At 37.5% G+C, this 21,762-nt stretch overlaps 1 protein-coding gene across 2 annotated transcripts in view; it reads left to right on the top strand.

Annotated features, from left to right (window-relative positions):
- ATXRCC1 (BRCT domain-containing DNA repair protein) overlaps window positions 1-21,762 on the top strand; it is a 202,508-nt gene that overhangs the window by 107,929 nt on the left and 72,817 nt on the right. For both annotated transcript variants that reach the window (XM_089832583.1, XM_089832582.1), the window contains exon 6: window positions 1,974-2,108. In XM_089832583.1, coding sequence (XP_089688709.1) covers window positions 1,974-2,108 — 135 coding nt within the window. The remainder of the gene's footprint in view (window positions 1-1,973; window positions 2,109-21,762) is intronic.

Raw genomic sequence — 21,762 nt, 5'->3', positions numbered from 1 at the left:
CTCTACTATTATTTGATCCACAAGCTTGTAGAAGATGAATCAATAAAGTTGCAGTATGTTCGAACTAAGAATCATACTGCAAACATATTGACCAGGTCTTTGAGCCTAGACAAGTTTGTAAATTTTATGGGGCAACTTGGTGTAGTAGACAGATTGACCACTAGGGGAGGGTATTAGAATAATATTGGCATATTTATATTTTAATGGTCTGTATGTTTTGGTAGATTACATTTGTTTCTAATTTTGTCTTCATTGTTCAATTGTTTCTGTAGGAAACAGCAACAATATAATTGCGTTTATATGTACATTTCATTCTTTCAATAAAATCAAGCAATTATGGTAACAAGATTGACGCGTGAGTTGTCTTTCGAAGGGCACAACAATATCTATTACAAAATGACACACAATATGACCCAAAATTTCTAGGAGGTTCAAGTACACAACATATGCATGCCACTTTGTTTTTCTATCCTAACTTAATATAATCTTCTATTTTTCTTTGGCCTACATTATTGAAGTGAAGCATTATTACATTAAAGACCGAGTACAAAACATCAATTAAATCGGGTTGCTATATGTCAAGATCAACTGGAAAGTGTCTATAATCAAGGGTGGAGAAGAGGTAACTTCAAATGATGTAATGGAGTTCAATTCAAAAATAAAATATGTAGGTCATTAAGAGGGAATTTTTGAGTATGCTGTTGATTTTTTCTTATCCATGCATTTTACAAAGTTAGGCATTGTGCACACAAAATAGCTATTTAGGGGTGCAACCTCATAATGTAAATCACATCTGATAGTGTGAATAATTTGAGCTGTATGTGTGCATAAAGTAATATGGTGGTTAATGTCATTTATTGGGGTATTATTGTGGAAACAGGGAGACGATAGATATATTGTACAGATATATTGTACATCCATGGAATATGAGTAAATGATTACAATTTTTGAAAATATCTATGTCTTGATTATATAGTAAGAAGGTTGAGATAGGGGGAAGTTGAAGCAATGGAATTCAATTTTAGCACATTTTATAGACAATCTTTTGTTTCTTTTCTCTAAATATAAAGCTCTAACATTTGATGCTGTGATGGGTAGTAGGTCATTGGCCAAGGCTGACTAAGATGTGGCCTATCTATCCTTGTGGAGTATGATTTTTATTCAAAAACAGGTTGTAATATAAACTTGATATGTATACCAACAATATAAACAAAACCATACTAGATCTCCAGCTCTTTCATTGAGGGGTTCTACACTTGCCAAACTCTATAATGCATACAACCATGTAAAGAGTTCCCAGATGCTTTTTGAGTTATTGAGAGTCAACTGTTTTGGAGGTGGGGTTTTGAATTGCATCTTACAATCATTAGATCTATACTGTCAATGAAAATATTTATAACCATGTATCCATTTTTTGTAGCCCATACTAGCCATGTCTATAGAATATCTTTCAGGTTCTATAATGTGCCTGGCCTTGTATTTTCCCAATTCACGAACATTTTTTTTTGCAACGTGGGCTGCTGTCCATAGGCTTGTTACAGTTGTATTCAAGACTGTCGGTTAACTTTTTGTTAGGGTTAAGCGAATCTATCTAATTACAAATAAATTCAATGTTTTGTAAAGTTCCCATGAGATCTTCCATCAGTTAATTACTTTAGTTGCATCTGCTTAAACTATGTGTTTATGAAGATGTAGATTTTCTCTAGTCGTGTTTGCATCATGTCTAGGACCATTTTTGCCCAATTACTTTGCTATTGTAACAGGTGCATGTTTCAGTCTCTTTGACTTTTGGTTATTCTTGGTTAATATAAATCCCTTCTTTCTTTCTAGTTTCACTTAATTCAAACTAAGACCGACTAAAGCACTTTATCGAGTGACTATGATATTTGTTGTCCCTCTTTTCACATTTTTATCATTCATTAGAGTTGATAATCGTTAACCACATATATATATCTGTATTGTTTGATTTGTAGACACCTCAGAAGAAAACAACAGGCATGGATGCAAGCATGACTGACAAACTGGATATCAATCCCTCAGAGGTACAGAAATGGGTGGTTGAAGATTTTAATGACACAGTGTCCTGGTTAGAAAAATTACCAGAGAAGGTAAGTGTTTCTTCATTTCTGTATCTTTACAGATTAGCTATTTGATCTGGTCTCATATGTTATGTTTACTTTTAGGTTTGTATGTGCTTTACATTATTAAATGTTAACCAAATCCTAAATTGTCCTCAATTTGTAGTGGGGGACAAACAACCAAGTTGCAAATGTTCAACATATTTTGTGTGTATCTGTATCTGAATTTATAAACTTTAAATTGAAACCAAATAATAAGCATTTGTAATTGTGAATTCGCTATGAGTAATAATTGCAAATATCGAAGTTAACACTTTCAAATCTCAATAAGACAAAATATTGGAACTTTCTCATTTAGTAGTATTAGAATAGTGACTAACTTTAGCTATTCACCATATGGCACTCAGCTTTCCCTTAAGTAATCTTGGTGATTAGAATTTGGTGAAATATTTCGAGTAATAAGCATCCTGTTGTAATTTTGGTTTCCTCCTTGAAGCTTGAATTAGAAACCCTATGCCACATGTATTCAAACATTATTGAGGGGGGTTGTTTTTGGCTAAGCTATATTACTGGTAATGGTCCAGTAAAGTGAGGAGTGCTTTAACTCCAATACTTAGGCCCTAGACAATATCTACAAATGAACATGACCATGGAAGCAAATATCTTTCTCAGGGAATATCTCAGCTAACAAGAAAAGTAAAATATTTTAAACTTAATGAGATAATATTGGAGACATATGGAGAATGCAAGCAATGTTGAAAACTTAGAAACAATATAAATAATTGATGTTTTTCCATACATAAAGGCATCCTATTTCCATAGAGAGAGAGAGAGAGAGAGAGAGAGAGAGAGAGAGAGAGAGAGAGAGAGAGAGAGAGAGAAGGAAAGTTACTCCATTAATGTTGAAATATGGATATTTTCATTAAGTTGGAAATTAAGAGAGAGAGAGAGAGAGAGAGAGAGAGAGAAAGGAAAGTTACTCCATTAATGTTGAAATATGGATATTTTCATTAAGTTGGAAATTAATTTTATAGTATACAATGTACATTGCACAGTGTTATATGAATCTGTTTCAAATTTTGGGCCCTCCAAGTCATCACAAAGTACAAAGAACAAATGTCAAGTTATAAAGTTACAAACTACAAGGAAAGACAAGGCAAATAGAGCTAATGAGGCTACTAGGACTTGCAGTTCTTAATGATGAAGCTCCATTGTTATGCTCCCTCCTAAGCTATACTCTCTCCTAAGCTATTCTCTCTCCCAAGCCAATTCAACTGCTTTCATCAATTACATTGGATTCTTGTAAGATCTCAAGATCTTCCTCATCAAGTTGCTCTTCTTCATCAAAGATCCATTTTGAGTCGAGAGCAATCTCATCAAGGTCATTGGGTTGATCATCCTCAACATCCCTCTATGATCAGTTTGAAGAAAATGATAATATTTGGTATTTGGAAGAAAACAATAATTGCAATTTACAACCATAAATACTAATTTTCCTTATCATGTTTTTCTTATGAAGATAAGTTTGTAGTGGATGAAAACCAAATCATTTATTCATTTGAGTCAAATGATTGCATTTATTTGAGTGACAACTACATGTTCAAATACACCACAATAATACTCACAAGCATATGAAGTACATGATTGGCTCAAAATGTGGGTTGCCATTTGTCTTCGGGGAAAAAAATGATTCCACCACTTAGCCATACAAAACAAAAAATTAATCAACAATTTATTTAGTTATAGAACTTAAAATTAAAAAACAAAATAACAATCTTGTAAACTCTCAAGTAACTATTTTTAAAGTGGTCTTGCCTACTAGAACCCAACATAGTTAGAATTCTCTTTTCCAATTGTATATAGGTAACTTTGCCAAGTTTGCTTGTTGATCATATGATTTATGGAAAAATCTTTCAAGGTATTAGAAGGGCACCTTATTTACCTCTTTAGTTTGGCTGAAGGAGTCATATAAATCAATGCTAGATTGAGGAAGTGTCAAGCAACGTGGAGGACATAATATCCCGTATTGGCGTGGACCTATCCATCTTACCCCTAATAGGCTCTTTGAGCAATCCTTGATCTTATGAAAGTATATGGGATTTCTCCCTTATTGACTAGCCATGACACTATCTAAAGCATTATAGAATCTCACAATGCCCTCTACCTTTGTCCAAGAGCTTGTGAAAAATATATTTTGCCAAATTTTGACCATTTGTATGATCATCAAAGTCAACTTGTGACCACTAAATTAAAATAACCATGCATTTTAAATTCATCTTTGGCCACAAACAGTTTGCTAAGCCAGGGCTCATATCACAAATGGCACAACCCCTTCCCAAATAAAATTCCCTCTGATTTGTGACGACACTCATCACATGTGACAGCTTCATATGATTGTACATATATTTTGTAATGCTTCTGACCTTATGCAATGATATTTACTCCATAGAATAAAATTAGGACAATGAGTTGCACGTGGGCTCTGACTAAAAGAGGGATAGTTGTCCATGAAAAATATCCCAACAACAACAATCTTGCCTGTAGTAAATTAGGCTTTTGTTTTGTCTCCACCTTTAATGACCCCTTAAAATAGAACTATTAGTAAAGTTCTTGACTAGATTCTTAGCTCCGATTTGAGATATTTAGCTTGACAATATATTGGCAATCTGAATTTTTTTGTTTTGCTTTTTTGTTAATAATTCTTTGCAATTTTTAAATATAAATAACATCATTAACCAAGAGTACATATTCAAGTACAAATTTCTTGAGTGTTACAACAATATAAAATTTCTTCAATGTCAACGACCAATAGAAATATGTGACATCTTACCAATGTCTAGACTGTAACCTTATAAATATTTTTGCAGAGGATGAAATGGTGCCATCGCTCAAGTCTAGAAACTCTTGAGAAAAGCTATCAACAATTGTGAATTCATAAAATGGTGAATATCCTGAGCTACAAATGGTGACCACCTTCAATACGGTCAATAGGGATGGTAATCATGTCCATGCCACCTTAACTGTATTGCCTTTAGCCCAATCAAGCCAGAAATGTCAGCGACTATTTAAAAAGCTCAACAGTTGCAAATGGGGTTCTTCAACTTGCGTCCCTTCTTCCCTTTCAAGTCATCACCTTAAAATGATCATTAAATTTAGTGCAAGCATTTAAAGAACCCATAGTTCTCATTTAGCAAGCACACTACTTTGCATGCAGTTTTGGTGTTAAAATGCAATGTTTCTAGTGTTCATAATCCTCCATTGTAGGTCATGACTTTGTCAGTAATTCCTCATGCATACCTTAAATGGAATTGAATCACCTATTATTGTTAAATCCAATAAAATATCTGTGGTGCTCCTAAAGTCTGTTGGCACTGGTTTGTGAAAGGTTCTAGTTATGAACCATCCCTTAGGGAGATTATTAATTCGCCTCAATGTAATGCCCCCTTTCTAGGATGACAGAGAGTTGTTAAGGTTTAGCCTATTACTGGAGTTCTTGTTGGCCAATAGAGTGTTAGGGGACTTATACGGTCGTAGAGAGCCAAAATGAGCATTTAACGCAATTTGGGCTATTGTTGACATGTGCCTAAAATTAAGGAGGTATCCCCTATTTTGTAGGGACTGACTGGGAGTTGTCCAGGAGGCATCCAAAGACCACTGTGGACATTGGATGCATTTCCTATTTTTAAGGAGGTACTCCTATTTTTTAGGAGGAACTCCCAATTCACTAACATAAGTCACAAAGATGCAGAAAACATAGGAGGTTCATTAGGACTTAGTTCCAGGGTGATAGGCTTTTAGTCTCCTACTTTATAGGAGCATCCCTAGATTTTAAAAGAAGACTTGCTAGTTGGCTTGGATAGTCCAGGCATCATTGATGGCTAGGTGGTTACAATTGGTTTTCATTATTGAACTCATTTGAGCATATCATAATTAAGAAGGAAATATTAAAATATTTCCTAAGTTTAAGTTTGGTTAATTAAATAATAATAAAGTGAAATAGTAGAATCACTTTATTTTATAAAAAAGTTGCCCCTCAGCTAATTTTCCTAGAAGTTAATAGTTATAACTTAATAATATAACTAGGAATTAAGTCACAGGGTTTGCTAAATATCAGCCATGAAGTTTGAAATTCGACGAACTTCAAAACCTTGCCAAAAAAATCGCTAAAATTTGCCCCATATTCGTACGCGTAAAGGGCATAATTTTTTTTTGAAATAAAATATATTTAAAAAGCATTTACTACAGCTTTCCAAGTTGAGAGGTGCAAATGTGTTCATCAGCGAAGTTTTTGTCATAGCTTTTTAAGGTCAAGCAATCTGTATAAATGAACCCACCCGAAATGAGAATGAAATTTTTGTGATCCCTTCTCAATGCTGAATGAGAGAACTAGGTACTCCAATTGGTCAAAATCTTAAGAAACTTAAATAGCTCGATAGGCAGATTCGTAGACTAGCGCAAGAAAATTATGCTTTGGGAACATCGAATGCTATTTTCATTTTAAAAAAATTATCATTGTCTTTTTATTAAATCATTTAGATTTGATGTTTAATTTGTTTGTATTAAATATATTAAAATCTAAATTTCAAATATTTTAATTATATTTTAAATTATAATAGCTTTCTTATTTAAGAATAAATAAAAATTAATCTTCTTACCGATCAAAAAATCAAATAAAATTAATCTTCTTTATTATGTTTTCAATTGGTATATTTGTTATTTGTTTTGTGTTTTATTAAATATATTAATGTTTAATATTTAAAATATCTAAGTTAACAATATATTTATATATAACTATATCATATTAGGAATATTTTATTTAAGTTCTAAAATATTATAATATAAATAAGTTTTAAATTTATTTATTTATAAGGCAAGAGCCTACAATGCATTGGTAAATTGTGAGCCTCTCATTGGGGAGGTGTTGGGTTCGAATCTACTAGAGATTAACACATAATAATAACTAATCTTAATGATAATAATAATTAATGTAGGCTTTGGTTGATTATCTATAAAAAAATGAATAAATAATTTATTTATATTTATGTTTAGTATAATCTTTTTTGTTTTAAGGATTAATAATTTATATATTTAATAATAAAATTAATATAAGATGAATTTAATGACGAATTTTTTTCTGAAGTTTTTGCCCTAGTCAAATTTCATCCGAATTTTGTTGTTGTTGAACTCGAATTCGAATTCGAACCTTGTGACATAGATTAGGAATTAGACCCTCAATGGGTCAAGCCACTTAGGGGAAGTTATTTTTAATTAAAAGATAAACATGTTAACATGTATTATGCTGCCAAAACTCAAAAGTACAACCCTAATCACAGATCTGAGTTAGGGTTTGAGGCATGTTAAAAAGATAATTGGAGGCTCATTGTGGATGCATACTTAAAAGAGAATTGGCAGATTTTTGGAGATTGGAGGTCTGAGTGACATCTGCAACCAATTTTCTCATCAAGAACAAAAACTCCTGTGGCAAGAGTGCTGGACATTACGCCAGCTGAGTTCTAGCTATTGATTTTATTTAAATTTGCAATTGTATGATTAATTTTGGATACAGAATTGAGGAGTGTGATTCAGGTCAGCAAAGAACTGAAGGTCATTGTTTCCAGCAGTGGTTCGAGATTTGAAAGTAGTTTGGAAGAAGTAAATGGTCATATCTCAGCTGTACAGCTCTCTTTCAGTTGCTGATGTTATTTATTGGGAAGGAGATTGCAGGTTGGAGTTAGAAATTGGATTCCTTCAGCCTAGAATTATTTGTTGAGAGCAGATCGGCCTATATTAAGATCCCATGTAATGTCCCCTTCTCCGCGCTAAACCTTATTGATGCCTTGTTGGTCTATGTCACCATCTGGGTAGGCTAACGACATTGATCTTGAGGATGCCAGTCAGTCATAGGAGTTTATTTGGTTTTGTTGGGGAAATATTTAAGTGGATGAGCTTTTCTATAGTGAAGTCACTTTATTTTATAAAATGGATTTATAAAGTTACTTTATGAATTAAAGTCATTTTATAACAAAAGTAACATAAGTGACTAGAAGAAGAAAATGACTTTTATCCCACATTGCCAAGTTATTTGTACTTCCCCTCATATTGAGGTTATAAAAGCAATGAGCTACCTTGGGATTGACACCATGAAAATATATCAGTATATTGTTTATGAAATTGGTTCCTTGAATGTGACTTGGCTTTCTTAAGGATGAAACCCCTTAAAAAGTTTGGGAGACTAGACATAGCCCCAGTGTCTCTTGGAAGTGTGCACACAAGTTCAGGTTCAGAAATTGCAGAATAGTGTTTGTTTCAGTCCATTTCCCAGCAGTTAACAGTGAAGATTAGTGGGAGTTTTAGTCTACACTAGCAAGGGGAAAATGTAGAATCAGTGATCCACGATATAGGAGAAAGGGAGAAGAGTGTAATAGCAGTTGGGCCAAGGAAAACTCCCGGCACTTATCTACACTACAGACCCGAGGTACCTTGACCACATTGAAGGAGGATGGTAATATTTTGTGGCAATATATAACGTGGAGAGTGGGAGGCATTGTGAAGCATGAATAACCTCCATACTGGTCGGGAAATAAGCCTAGGTCTTTGTCTTCAGCCCTTAAACGTTGGGAGGCCCGACTCTGCAATAATACATTGTAGAGGGACATTACGCATCATGACCGTTGTCTGCAAGCCCTGCACATATCGGGGGTGAGTTAAGTGTGCAGTAAGGGGAACAAGAAAGCCGTATATCCATACTACCCACTCAAGTTATTGATTCTTACAACAGATGGGAGCACAGGGGTAGCATTCAGAGCTGAGACTTTTAGAAAACAGTGAAGAGCAGATCAATGGGAGCCGTATAGGCAGCCAGTACCCTCAACGATCACACTTAGGTTCTTGTTACCTTATTTTGTACTGTGTTCGTGTAATCAATATTGTTTTAACGGTTTAGGCTCTGTGTATAAATATATAATTTAGTCCAATAGTTATTCCTAAAAATTCAATGGTAGACCAAACGTGTACTTGGACTGATGTATTTAGAGAATGATATGACTCCAAAGTTGCTTTCTTACAAGTTGTCATAATATATTGGATTTTCTTAATCATATTGCTGTATTACTGGAGTTCGGGATATTACAGTGGTATCAGAGCCATGAGACCTGCAGACTTGTGGGTAAATTATTAGAGTTGTAGGCTGGTTAAAACAGGAAAAATGTCAGATAAGCATGATTAGAAAGCCATATAATTTTAGTCACATCCAACTTGAACAGGCAGGATTTTCAGAGCAGATTGACATTAAGGATAGTTATACAGTTGATGAGGAGCTAACCTTTGAGACAAGCATATAGGCTGAACAGGTACAAATCGTTCAAATGGCACACGATGGGAATTTACAGGAATAGGAAGAGACCTTGCGCGCTATTAGAGATGGACAGATTAAATATCGCCACAACAGTTCAACAACTTATGGGTGCTATGTAGTAGCTGGCTCTGACACATAGGAGAGCACTGAGTCATCATAGTGGAGGTGGTAGTGTGGCAAGAGGATCACCTTGGGCTACTAGGGCCCCCACATGAAACACTAATAGGCCGTTGATGCCCATTTTTGCTGAGAATAATGCCAAGGAAGAGGTAGCTCAACCTGCGGCAGCAAGCTTACTTGCAGATAATGTTATGGCCATGTACGATGAATGGTATTCGTTCCCTGATCCGATTAAACAAAATTTGTCCTTTGTTCAATACATGAATAAAAAAAGGGAGATAGAGAGACCACAATAGGACAGGAGGCCTAGGGCACAAATAGGGACTTGAAGCACGCCATGAACAAGTTATCCCTCCTCACTTTTGATTGCAGTAGTAAGACATCCACTAGAGCTTGGATTAACAAGCTTGACACCTACCTGACACTTAAGCCCATGTCGGAGATAGAAGCCATTAGGTTTGCCACAATCCATTTAGAGGGAGAAACAAATGATTGGTTGCATCATGAGCTAGTCACCCAGGACCATGGTCTCATTACATCTTACGAGACTTTCAGCTCTAAGTTGATCAACCATTTTGACAGGAAGGACATTGAGATCTACCATAGGGATTTGGCGTAGTTTCAGCAGGGCGGATCTCTAGATGACTTCATTGATGAGTTTCAACGGATGTCAGTTATGGTTCTAGATATGACAGAACAATGTAAGGTGATGCTAATCACTGAGGGCTTATAGGACAGATTTAGAGGTTTGGTCAAGGTCCTTAAACCAAACACATTGGATGATGCTATTAAGATCGCTCATGCTCTGGATTCACCTTCTTTGATACTATAACTTCCTAAGAAACCTTATAAGGGATCTACTTCAATCCATGCGAACAAGAATCAATATAAGGCTTCCCCTCCTAGATTGGACTTTGAGACACGAAATGAACTAAGAAGGAAAAAGCTATGCTTCACTTGTAGGGAGCCCCGGACACCAGATCACAGATGCCTTGGCAAAGGTAAAATATATTATGTTGAGGTTCTTTCGGAAGAGGAGAATGAATAGCAGGGGGGCAGCGATGTTGATGGCAGCGGTGAGGAAGAAAGTGAGGAGCAACCTCGTAAAGAGAGGAAGAAGGAATCCACCCCGGGACAACCCCATATCATAGCTTCCTTTTCTAGTGATCCCATAGGTCACCCCTTTCGTTTCAAGGGCATAGTTAGAGGACAGCGTATTGTATGCCATTTAGATACAGGTGCATCACATAACTTCATAAGCGCATGTTGGGTATCAAAGAGAAAGTTACAGGTTGATGATATACCCGAGTTCAAAGTTAGGGTCGCAGGAGGAGATAGATTAAGGTGCACAAGGAAAGTGCCAAGGATTTCAATCCAATTTTATGGCTTTCTTTTAGAGGCAAATTTTTATGTTGTTGATTTGGATGGATTTAATGCCATGTTGGGAAGGCAGTGGTTGCAAACTATCTGCAGATACACGGTTGATCATGATAAGATTCAACTAGAATTCTTACAGGATGGCCGACAGGTGATTCTCAAGGCCATGCCAGAGGGTGAACCTAGAGTGATTTCAGATGACAGGATGGAGGCTATTATGAAGCATAATGACATGGAGTGCGCAGTGCATTGTTTCATTTCCTCTAAGGCTACTTTAGGTTCAAGACAACAACTTTATGTTGACATTCGGCCGGTGCTTGATAAGCACAAGAGGGTTTTTGAAGACATACCCTCGGGTATTGCCCCAAATAGAGGGTTTGAGCATATCATTGAGTTAGAGGAGGGCGCCAAACCTGTCATAACCACACCTTATCGTCACCCCAGACACTATAAAGAGGAAATAGAAAGGATGATTAAGGAACTCTTAGACATGAGACACATTAGAACCAACTCCAACCTTTATGCTTCTTCGGTAGTTTTGGTGAAGGAGGAGGATGGTATTCTTCACACATGTATTGATTACTGAGCTCTCAGCAAGAGGACTAGATTACCCTATTCCTCACATTGATGAGTTATTAGATGAACTACATGGGGCTTTCTACCTTTTGAAGATAGATCTAAGATCTAGATACCATCAAATACGGGTTCATGAGGAGGATGTGCATAAGACAACTTTTCGATGCCACTACAGACACACTGAGTTCTTGGTTATGCCTTTTGGGCTCACTAATGCACTAGCCACATTTTAGTCATGTATGAACAATATTTTTAGAAAACAGTTGTGCAAGAGCATGTTGGTATTCTTTGATGATATCTTGGTTTTCAGCAAAACTTGGGAGGAGCATTTGCAACAACTAGATGAGGTACTTAGCATTATGGAGGAGCATGCATTGTTTGCGAAAGAATCAAAGTGTGAGTTCGGATTGAATGAGATTCTTTACCTTGGACATGTGATTGGTGTAGATGGGGTGAAGGTACACCAGGAAAAGATACAAGCAATCCTTGATTGGTCGCCTCCAAGGAACGTATCAAATTTGAGAGGCTTCCTCAGTATTCGTTCTTATTATAAGAGGTTCGCTACAGGCTTCTCTCAGACATTAGCTCCCCTCATCGATCTCACATGGAAAGGGGCATTCAAGTGGGCAAACGATGCAGAGGTGACCTTTGACAAACTCAAGAAAGTGATGAGCACATGCCCTATTCTGGCACTTCCAGACTTCTCTTGCCCTTTTGACTTAGAGTGTGATGCTTTAGGTAGCGGAATTGGCATAGTTCTGATGTAGGATAGGCATCCGATAGCTTATGAGAGCCAAAAGCTCAAGGACAGTGAGAGGTTGTACTCCACCTACAACAAGGAGATGCATAGCCATTATGCACACCCTAACCAAGTTTAGGCAGTACTTGGTGGGTGGCAAATTCACGGCTAAGAAAGACCACAATAGTTTGCAATATTTCTTAGAAAGAAGGATCTCAATGAAAGACAACAAAAGTGGGTCAGCAAGATTTAGGCTTACGATTTTGACATTGAGTATGTCAAGGGTAAGAAGAATATAGTTGCTAACGCGCTTTCCTGGAGATCTTAAGTAGTCGAGTGTTGTGCCATTTCAAAGATATCGACAGATTGGAAGTCCTAGTCACTGGTTGAATATTCAAAGAATACTCAAGCTTGTCAAATCATGGATGGGCAGCACTAGGACAGCAGGTACAAGGTAATCGATGATGTGATTTTTGTAAGTATAGGATCTATCTCGTGCCAGAGTCTAAGCTCAAGGGAAAAATTATGGACTCTTCATGATTGACCATCAGTCGGACACCCAAGTTTCTTCAAAATGTATAGGCATGTCAGAGAAAGGTTTTCATGGAAGGGCCTGAAGGACGATGTCCGTCAGCATGTTAGAGAATGCCAAACTTGTCAGCTGAACAAGTCGGAGCATGAGCTTCTGGCCAGATTATTATAGCCTTTCCCTATTCTAGCATAGAAGTGGGAGAGTATCTCCATGGACTTGATTACAGGATTGCCAAGAGTGCAAGGTAGAAATTCCATTTTTGTGCTTGTGGACAAATTGACTAAGTTTGCTCACTTCTACGCTATAGTAGTAGATTGGTCGGCCTCTCAGGTAGCCGAGTTGTTTTTTTGAGAGGTTTTCCATCTACATGGTCTACTTGGGACCATTGTGAGCGACAGGGATAGCAGATTTCTCAACACTTTTTGGCAAGAATTATTCAGATTGGTAGGTACAGAATTGACACCCAACACAAGTTACCACCCACAAATAGACGGGCAGACTGAGGTAGTAAACAATGGGTGGAGGGTTTTCTCTGGAACTATGTAGCGAGGCAACAAAGAGCTTGGTTTAAATGGTTATATTTAGGGGATTACTACTACAACTCCTACCACATGTCCATCCGGATGATACCATTTCGGGCTCTTTATGGCAGCGAATCTCTATTATTCATAGATCTGGCCTTACAGGATATTAGAGCACTGTTAGTTGGAGATTGGTTAGAGGATCAATAGGACATCCTTCAGTCTCTTCGGGAGAATATCCTACAGGCTCAGAATTTGCAAAAGATGTACGTTGATCGCTATTGGACAAAGCGGAGTTATGAGTTAGGCGACATGGTTTACCTTCGTCTCCAACCTTATAGGCAAAGTTCATTGAAGAAGAGTGGATCCGAGAAGCTTTAGCCTAAATTTTATGGTCCCTATTGCATTACCAAGAGCGTTGGAGAGGTTGCATATGAGCTGGACTTGCAAGATGACAGTAGGATCCATAATGTTTTTTACGTATCTTGCCTCAAGAAGGTGATTGGTCAGCATGTAGTGCCATCCGTTCGATCACCCCTACTCGATGAAGTAGGGAAACTAGTTTTGGTTCCAGCCGAGGTGATTGAGACTAGAGAGAGGAAGTTACGTAATAGATCCATCAGGGAGTATTTAGTCCGCTAGAAAGATTTTCCATATGAAGACGCCAGTTGGGAGGGTGAATCAATCCTGCAACATCCAACACTGACATTGCTTGAGGGCAAGCAATCTCGGGAAGGGAGGACTGTAATGTACCCTTCTTCGCGCTAGACCTTATTGGCGCCTTGTTGGTCTATCTCCCCATCCAGATTGGCTAATGACATTGATCTTGAGGATGCCAACCAGTCACATGAGTTTATTTGGTTTCGTTGGGGAAATATTTAAGTGGATGAGCTTTTCTATAGTTAAGTCACTTTATTTTATAAAGTGGATTTATAAAGTTACTTTATGACTTAAAGTTATTTAATAACAAAAGTAACTTAAGTGACTAGAAGATGAAAATAGCTTTTATCCCACATTGCCTAGTTATTTGTACTTCCCCTCATATCAAGGTTATAAAAGCAATGAGCTTCCCTGGGATTGACACCGTGAAAATATATCAACACATTGTTGATGAAATCAGTTGCTTGAATGTGACTGGCTTTCTTAAGGACGAAACACCTTAAGAAGTTTGGGAGACTAGACGTAGCCCCCTTGTCTCTTGGAAGTGTGCACACAAGTTCAGGTACAGAAATTGTAGAATAGTGTTTGTTTCGTCCATTTCCCAGCAGTTAACAGTGAAGATTAATGGGAGTTTTAGTCTATACTAGCAAGGGGAAAATGTAGAATCAGTGATCCACGATGTAGGAGAAAGGGAGAAGAGTGTGATAGCAGTCGGGCCAAGGCAAACTCCAGGCACATATCTACACTACAGACCCGAGGTACCCTGACCACAGTGAAGGAGGATGGCAGTATTCTGTGGCAATATATAGCGTGGAAAGTGGGAGACAGTGTGAAGCACAAATAACCTCCATACTGGTCGGGAGATAAGTCTAGGTCTTTGTCTTCAGCCATTAAACGTTGCAAGGCCCGACTCTGCAATGACAGATTGTAGAGGGACATTACACATCATGACTCTTGTCTGCAAGCCCTGTACATATCGGGGGTGAGTTAAGTGTGCCGTAAGGGGAACAAGGAAGCCACAGATCCATACTACCCACTCAAGTTATTGATTCTTACAGCAGACAGGAGTGCAGGAGTAGCATTCAGAGCTGGGACTTTCAGAAAGCACGTACAGTGAAGAGCAGATCAATGGGAGCCATATAGGCAGCCAGTACCCTCAACAATCACACTCAGGTTCTTGTTACCTTATTTTGTACTGTTTTTGTGTAATCAATATTGTGTTAACGGTTCAGACTCTGTGCTTGAATCTATAATTTCGTCCAATAGTTATTCCTGCAAATCCAATAGTAGACCAAATGTGTACTTGCACTGATGTATTTAGAGGATGATATGACTCCAAAGTTGCTTTCTTTCAAGTTGTCATAATATATTGGATTTTCTTAATCATATTGCTGCATTACTGGAGTTCGGGATATTACAACCCAGCAATGAATTACAAATACAATTTCATTTTGCAGAGGCTGTATAGTGTTTCCCGGGGGCTGACATCACCACTGTTTGACTGTAGCAGATCTATTTAATTGAAATTTGACCATGACCATTGGATTGTCTTAGAATCACCATAATTCCATTTCTTTACCTGGTATGGTTCCAATTAGCATGTTGTTTCAGTTTACTCAATAAATCTATGCTCTTCGATTCATAAATTAAAGTTGCAGTTGTTCTGATTCAGGCATGCAGTATTTTGTAGATGTTAATGTCCTTGCAATATTATTATCAAAATCCTGAAAAAATAAAAATAAACAACAAAATTCAAAAAAAAAGTCCAGAATAGATACAATTCAAAAAACAATTATGTGAATGTAAAGTAAATTTATATCAGATTTAGTCTTTTATATCAGAATTCTGTGATTACTAATCTCTGTCTTTTGTTAGCAGATTATGATCAAAATATGGTCTTGATATTATTTCAATTGCATGTTAATATGATTCAATATTTATAAATACTGAATTTTAAAGTCTCATTGCACAAGTCTAGATGGAGCACAGCATTTATCAATTTCTTTGCTCTATTGCTTGGCCAATTATAAGCATATGTATCTAATGGGGAGACATGTCCATACAAGACATGTCTCTTCACAAAGTGCGAGTAGTTATGCAGATAAACTGATTCCAATTGGTGTTTGTTGTTTAATTTGAATTTAATCAAACCTCTACATAATGTCGCCCATCTCCATAAGGAAATTAATCAGACTTCGATCAGATTATATATATATATATATATATATATATATATATATATAAGCGGATCACATGATCATGACTCGATCAGTATAAGAACATGAAATGTCATATAATAGTTCTGTATGAACAGATCAATATATTTGGAGGAGAATACTATAATAAGTTGTATTCTAATATATATGTGTATGAGTAATAAGCAAGATGTATTATGTGTGCTTGTATGTTATTATACTATCATCCAATTTATCTGAACAAGGCTATTCATCAACAAATTACCTTCACACTGGTCAAAGCCTGAAAATTGCAAACAAAACTCAATATTCAAAGAAAATCGTAGTTGGGATATTTCAGTGGTATCAGAGCCAAAGTCCTGCCAGCCTGTGGAGTTTGCTTGCAAAATCAAGAGAGAAATTGACGAAATGGAAGATGAAATCGCAGTTTCTAATGTAATTTTTCTGCAGATTCTAATAACGAAAATTCTGAGATTAAGATCAAAATTAGGGGAAACTCAACCCTGATCCAAATACTGATGTACAGGTCTGAATATGTTGAATAATGAGATGACTGTACTTCTGAGATAATCTCAAACCAAAGTGTGAAATCGATGCAAGAAACCCGTGAGGTGATATATGCTTTTAGTCCGGAATGTATATGTTCTGTGTGTCCTAAAAACTGCATACATTACCCGTGTAAATATCCTCATTGAAGGGTATTTTCTTAAGAGACATAACCCTTGACATACATCCATTAATTAAGAGTCTCTAAGTCGGTTACTTGAAATAGTAATAAGACTTAACTAATAATTAGTTACATGTCAAATTAACAAATCTCAACCTGATCGCCGGCACCTCTATAGAGACTATAAGTAATATAGAATGTCATTCTGTAGAGAATATTAAACAAGAAGAGTGAGGTATGATTCTGTACCCATAGACCTGTAGGTTATTCAGGTTACTTTCTTAACATCTAAAATCACCGGATGGTATGAAAGGTATTAAAGATTGAATTATGATCAAACACTTCAAGAATATCAATGTCTATTGGGATTAGTCATACCAGTGAGTGATGAGGTCATCCAAATCTTTGATGAGTATTTATGTGAACTTCAGGAGGTCAATCTCATGAAATCTTTTGACAATTACTACATGACTGTAATGTCTCCTTTCTCGAATAGGATTCAATAATAAATAATGATAAAAGATAAGTAAAATAATAAACGGATAAATAATAATAAATATAATTCACTATATTGTCAATATAAAAGACGTAGAAAACAATATATTAATTGATATAGAAGAGAAGAACGTCAATGACTCGTGGAAGAGATGTTGCGAAAATTAGTTGAAGGAAGGACAAACAGAGAAGAAAATGATAACAAAGATAACTTGGTGACAAGGGGAGTAAATCCCCATGCTCACTCTCAACCATCAATGTCACCATTTCAACCTAGAGGCAAAGTGCCTCGAAGGTAGCGTGAGCCTATTTTCCAAGAAATGAAGGAGCAATTTATGCAAAATTGGAAGAACACAAGTCTCGAAGAAGGCATCATTAAGAAATTATGCAGACCTACATATGAGATATTAAGGTGGCAACAATTGTGGTTATTATAATGATGACCTCAAACAGAAGTTAGGCAAGGTGAATTTGTCATCTTTTGATGGATCAGGATCATATCCGCACGGACTTGGGTACTAAAGGAAAGCACATATTTTCAGCTCAACCTAATGCCCTAGGAAGAAGTAATTAAATTTGCCACGCTTCATTTGGAAGGAGTTGCACACAAGTGGTTGCATCTTGGAATGGTTAGTCTTGTTCATGATCAAATAACCTCTTACATTGAGTTCACGAAAATGCTCATAAACCGCTTCGATGGGAATGGTCCAAAGCTTAATTTGAAGGAGTTGATGGAGCTAATGGATATATTGCAGAGTTTCAGAGGTTTTTGGTTCTATTCATAGACATCACAGTGAGGTGTCGAATTGTGTTATTCATAGATAGACTAATGAAACCTTTGAAAGGTTCAGTGAAAGGATTCGATCTTGCCATCCTCACTAAAGCAATTGAGAAGGCATGGGACATGGCGACATCCTCCTCTTTTTCCAAGAATTACTCACATCCCAAGCTGCCCCTCAGTTTGATGGAAAGAGATAACAAACCCCATCCAAAGAAGTCGTAATTGGAAGAGGCCACTTGATAGGAGCTCTGGAGAAGGAAACTTTGTTTTAACTATAAGGAGCCATGGGAACCAAGGCACCAATGCCTAGGAAAAGGAAAACACCATTGTTGCACTTGTCAGGATGTTAAGGTGCACAATATTCTAGGTGTGGGGTACTCTCCAAGGACAATGGGTTGTGGTTATGCTCAACAGTAGGCCATGCTCAACTTCATCAATTCATCTCTCGTGAACCATAGGAAGCACACAAAGGGTTGCAGGTCAACGTGGCAGGTGGAAACTTTCTATTATGAACCCATCTGGTTTCGCCCGAGCATTACCATGGGAAATCACACAGTGACAAACAACTTCTTCATGGTGGATCTGGATGACATGGAAGGATATTGGGAATTTAGTGGATATAGATCCTCGACAAATACACAGATTTTCAAAAGCGTGGAATTCTCTTTTGAAGTAGATGACAATAGGGTCGTCTTGTAGGGAATTTCGAACAATGGGCGAACATCTCAACACAACAAATAAAGACAATTTCAAGACACGACAATGTGGTCTCAATTGAACAGTGCTTCATTATAGTAGAACCTTTACACGAACTACAAAGTTGCAACTAGGATGAAGAACTTTAGGCAGTTTTGGATATGCACCTTCTTGTCTTCGTCGACACACTAGCTGGCATACCTGCACACGTGGACTTCGCTAATCATCACCATACCATATTGCCATAACGAAAAGTTCAAGGATGAGATTGAAAAGATAATCTACGAGCTTCTTATCAAGGGATGGATTAGACCTAGTTCTAGCCACTTCGTGTCTTCAATAGTGTTGGAAAAGAAGAAAGATGGGACCCTACAAATGTGTTTGGACTATTGTGTGTTGAATAAGAAGACCATCAAGAACATGTATCTTATTGCCAAGATCGACGAGATGTTGGGTGGGTTACGTGGCACAGTTTGTTTTTCCTAGATAGACTTCTGTTTTGGATATCACCAAATCTGTATGAGGGAGCAAGATGTGGAGAAAATAGCCTTCTGCTGTCATTATTGACATTACGAGTTCTTGGTCATGCCATTAGGTGACCAACTCTTTGGCCACATTCCAGTCTTGCATGAACCACATCTTCAACAAGCAATTGCAAAAGTTTTTGTTGGTATTCTTCGATGACACATTTAAAGTAAGACATGGGAGGAACCCCCAAGACATTTGGATGAAGTAATTAGGATTATGGAGTCATAATTGGTGTTCTCCAAAAGGTCCAAATGTGAAATTGGAATGATGGGGATATTATATCTGCGACACATCGTCAATGGTCGAGGGGTTCAAGTACATCGGGAAAAGATTCGAGCCATTTTGGGCTGACCACCTCCCAAAACTCTCTCGGATCTGCATGGATTATTTGGGTTGTGTATTTAATATAGAAGGGTTGTGAAGGGGTTCTCACAGCTCAGCGCACTATTAACAAATTTGATTCAGTGATCCTTTTGGTGGAATGAATAAGCACAACACACATTCAACCAGCTAAACGAAGCTATGAATTCCTGTCCAGTTCTTGCACTAGTAGATTTCACTTGACTTTCCATTCTAGAGTGCAACACGTCCGGAGAAGGCACCGAGGCCGTGCTAATGCAGGACTGTCTTCCTATTGCATTGGAGACCCAGAAGCTCTAGGAGCTGAATGATTATATTCCATCTACGACAAAGAAATGATCACCATCATGCATGCCCTAACAAAGTTTTGACAATACCTTGTCAGAGCTAAGTTTGTTGTTCGAACAGGCCACAACAACCTAAGGTATTTCTAGGAGCAAAGGGAGTTGAACGAACGACAAAAAAGGTGGTTAAGAAAAATTTAGGCATTTGACTTTGATATTGAGTATGTGAAGGGTAAAAATAATGTTATGGCAGACACGTTATCAAGAAGGCTTTCCTTATGCTCTCTGTCTTAGATTTCAGCATATTGGAAGGCACACTTGTTGGTCAAATACTCCCAGAACACTTACATGCTAGTTGTTGGACAGTGAAGTGCAGGATGACAGATACAAAGTGGTTCATGACATCATTCTACAAGGACAAAATTTATGTGGTACTTGAGTCGAAGATAAAGGAGAAATTTTTGAAAGAGATGCATGATTCACCCTTGGTTAGTCATCAAAGAGAGAGAGGGTCTTCAAGACGGAGAGACGTCTAGTCATGTTAATGAGGGTCTTTAGGAGCCTTTGAGAGATTGGCTCTAGGAATTTGATCCACCTTTCTTGCATGGGACCATTAGAAACGCCAGGAGCATGGAACTGGCAAATTTTAAGAGGCAATTATAGCCTAAATTGTCTACTTTTCCTTCAGAGGAGGATCACCCACTAGTTGCTGATCAAAAGAAGGAATTAGTAGCAAAATGATGTGGAAACTCACGAAGACTTAAGAAAGAAACAACGATGTGTTTACCATATGGGGTAAATAGTTTAATGCATACAAACAATAGACAAGAACATGTAACACAACAGTACTCTTTTTATTATTCACATATATGCCGAAGAGATTACATAGTGCTTCTAGTGATGATTACAACAATGATCCAAAGTTGTACATATACCATTCCGAAGGGGTGTCTCAACCCCGTTCGCTATTTTATAACTTCACTGACAGCATGCTAATCTACCCCTTGGCTATTTTTGTAATTTTACTGACAACATCATCCCCCCCCCAAAAAGAAAAGTTGTGTCTGGACAACAATTACAAACCTCAGAAAATGAAAATTGCACAACTAATTACATCAATACATAGATACTAGGTAGGGGGATGGGTCCTTGGTGTGGTAGGTGTCTGTGCTCTCGTTCACTCAGCGCAACCCATAGCTTGTAGACCTGCTCCTTTCAAACTTTCAATTCGGCTTTCACTTCCATTTGAAGCTCCAGAGCTGACTGCATCATTCCAACGATCTCTCCTAATTCCTTTTCTTTCTCATCTGCTAGCTTCTCTTTCTCTGCTACCAATTGTTGTAACTGACTCTGTTTTTCTAGCAAGGCTGCCCTCTCGGATTCCCAGGCCATCCTTTCTGCGGCTAACCCAGCAACCAACTCCTCTCGAGCCCTCTCAACTGTTGCCTGATTTGCTTGGTTCCTTCGAAGGGTGTAATATGCCTCCGTGTATATCTTCTCAATCTCCTGAGTCAATGTCTCTATCTGGCTCCCCAAGCCTAGACTCTCCGTGGTGGCTCAATCTAGACGCATTTATGTAGTTTCCACACTTGGCCAACCTCTATCCTCAAAGAAAACTATATAGGTAGTCGGGCATCCTGATCTCATAAAAGATATCACTCCCTCTAGCTCCTTCACCACTAAGTCTAAAGCTTGTGCCTCTGCAGATGCCACCACTTGTGGAGCCTGAGTCACTAGAGCGGCTATATCAGAAAAGAATGTTTCCACTACTTCTGACGCCACTGGGTGTTCCTGCTGTA

Source organism: Cupressus sempervirens, chromosome 5, assembly GCF_028749045.1.
Source record: "Cupressus sempervirens isolate cs-2001-9-10 chromosome 5, ASM2874904v1, whole genome shotgun sequence".
NCBI lineage: Eukaryota > Viridiplantae > Streptophyta > Pinopsida > Cupressales > Cupressaceae > Cupressus > Cupressus sempervirens.
Note: the sequence above shows the minus strand (reverse complement) of the source record. Positions and strands in the feature narration are given on the sequence as shown.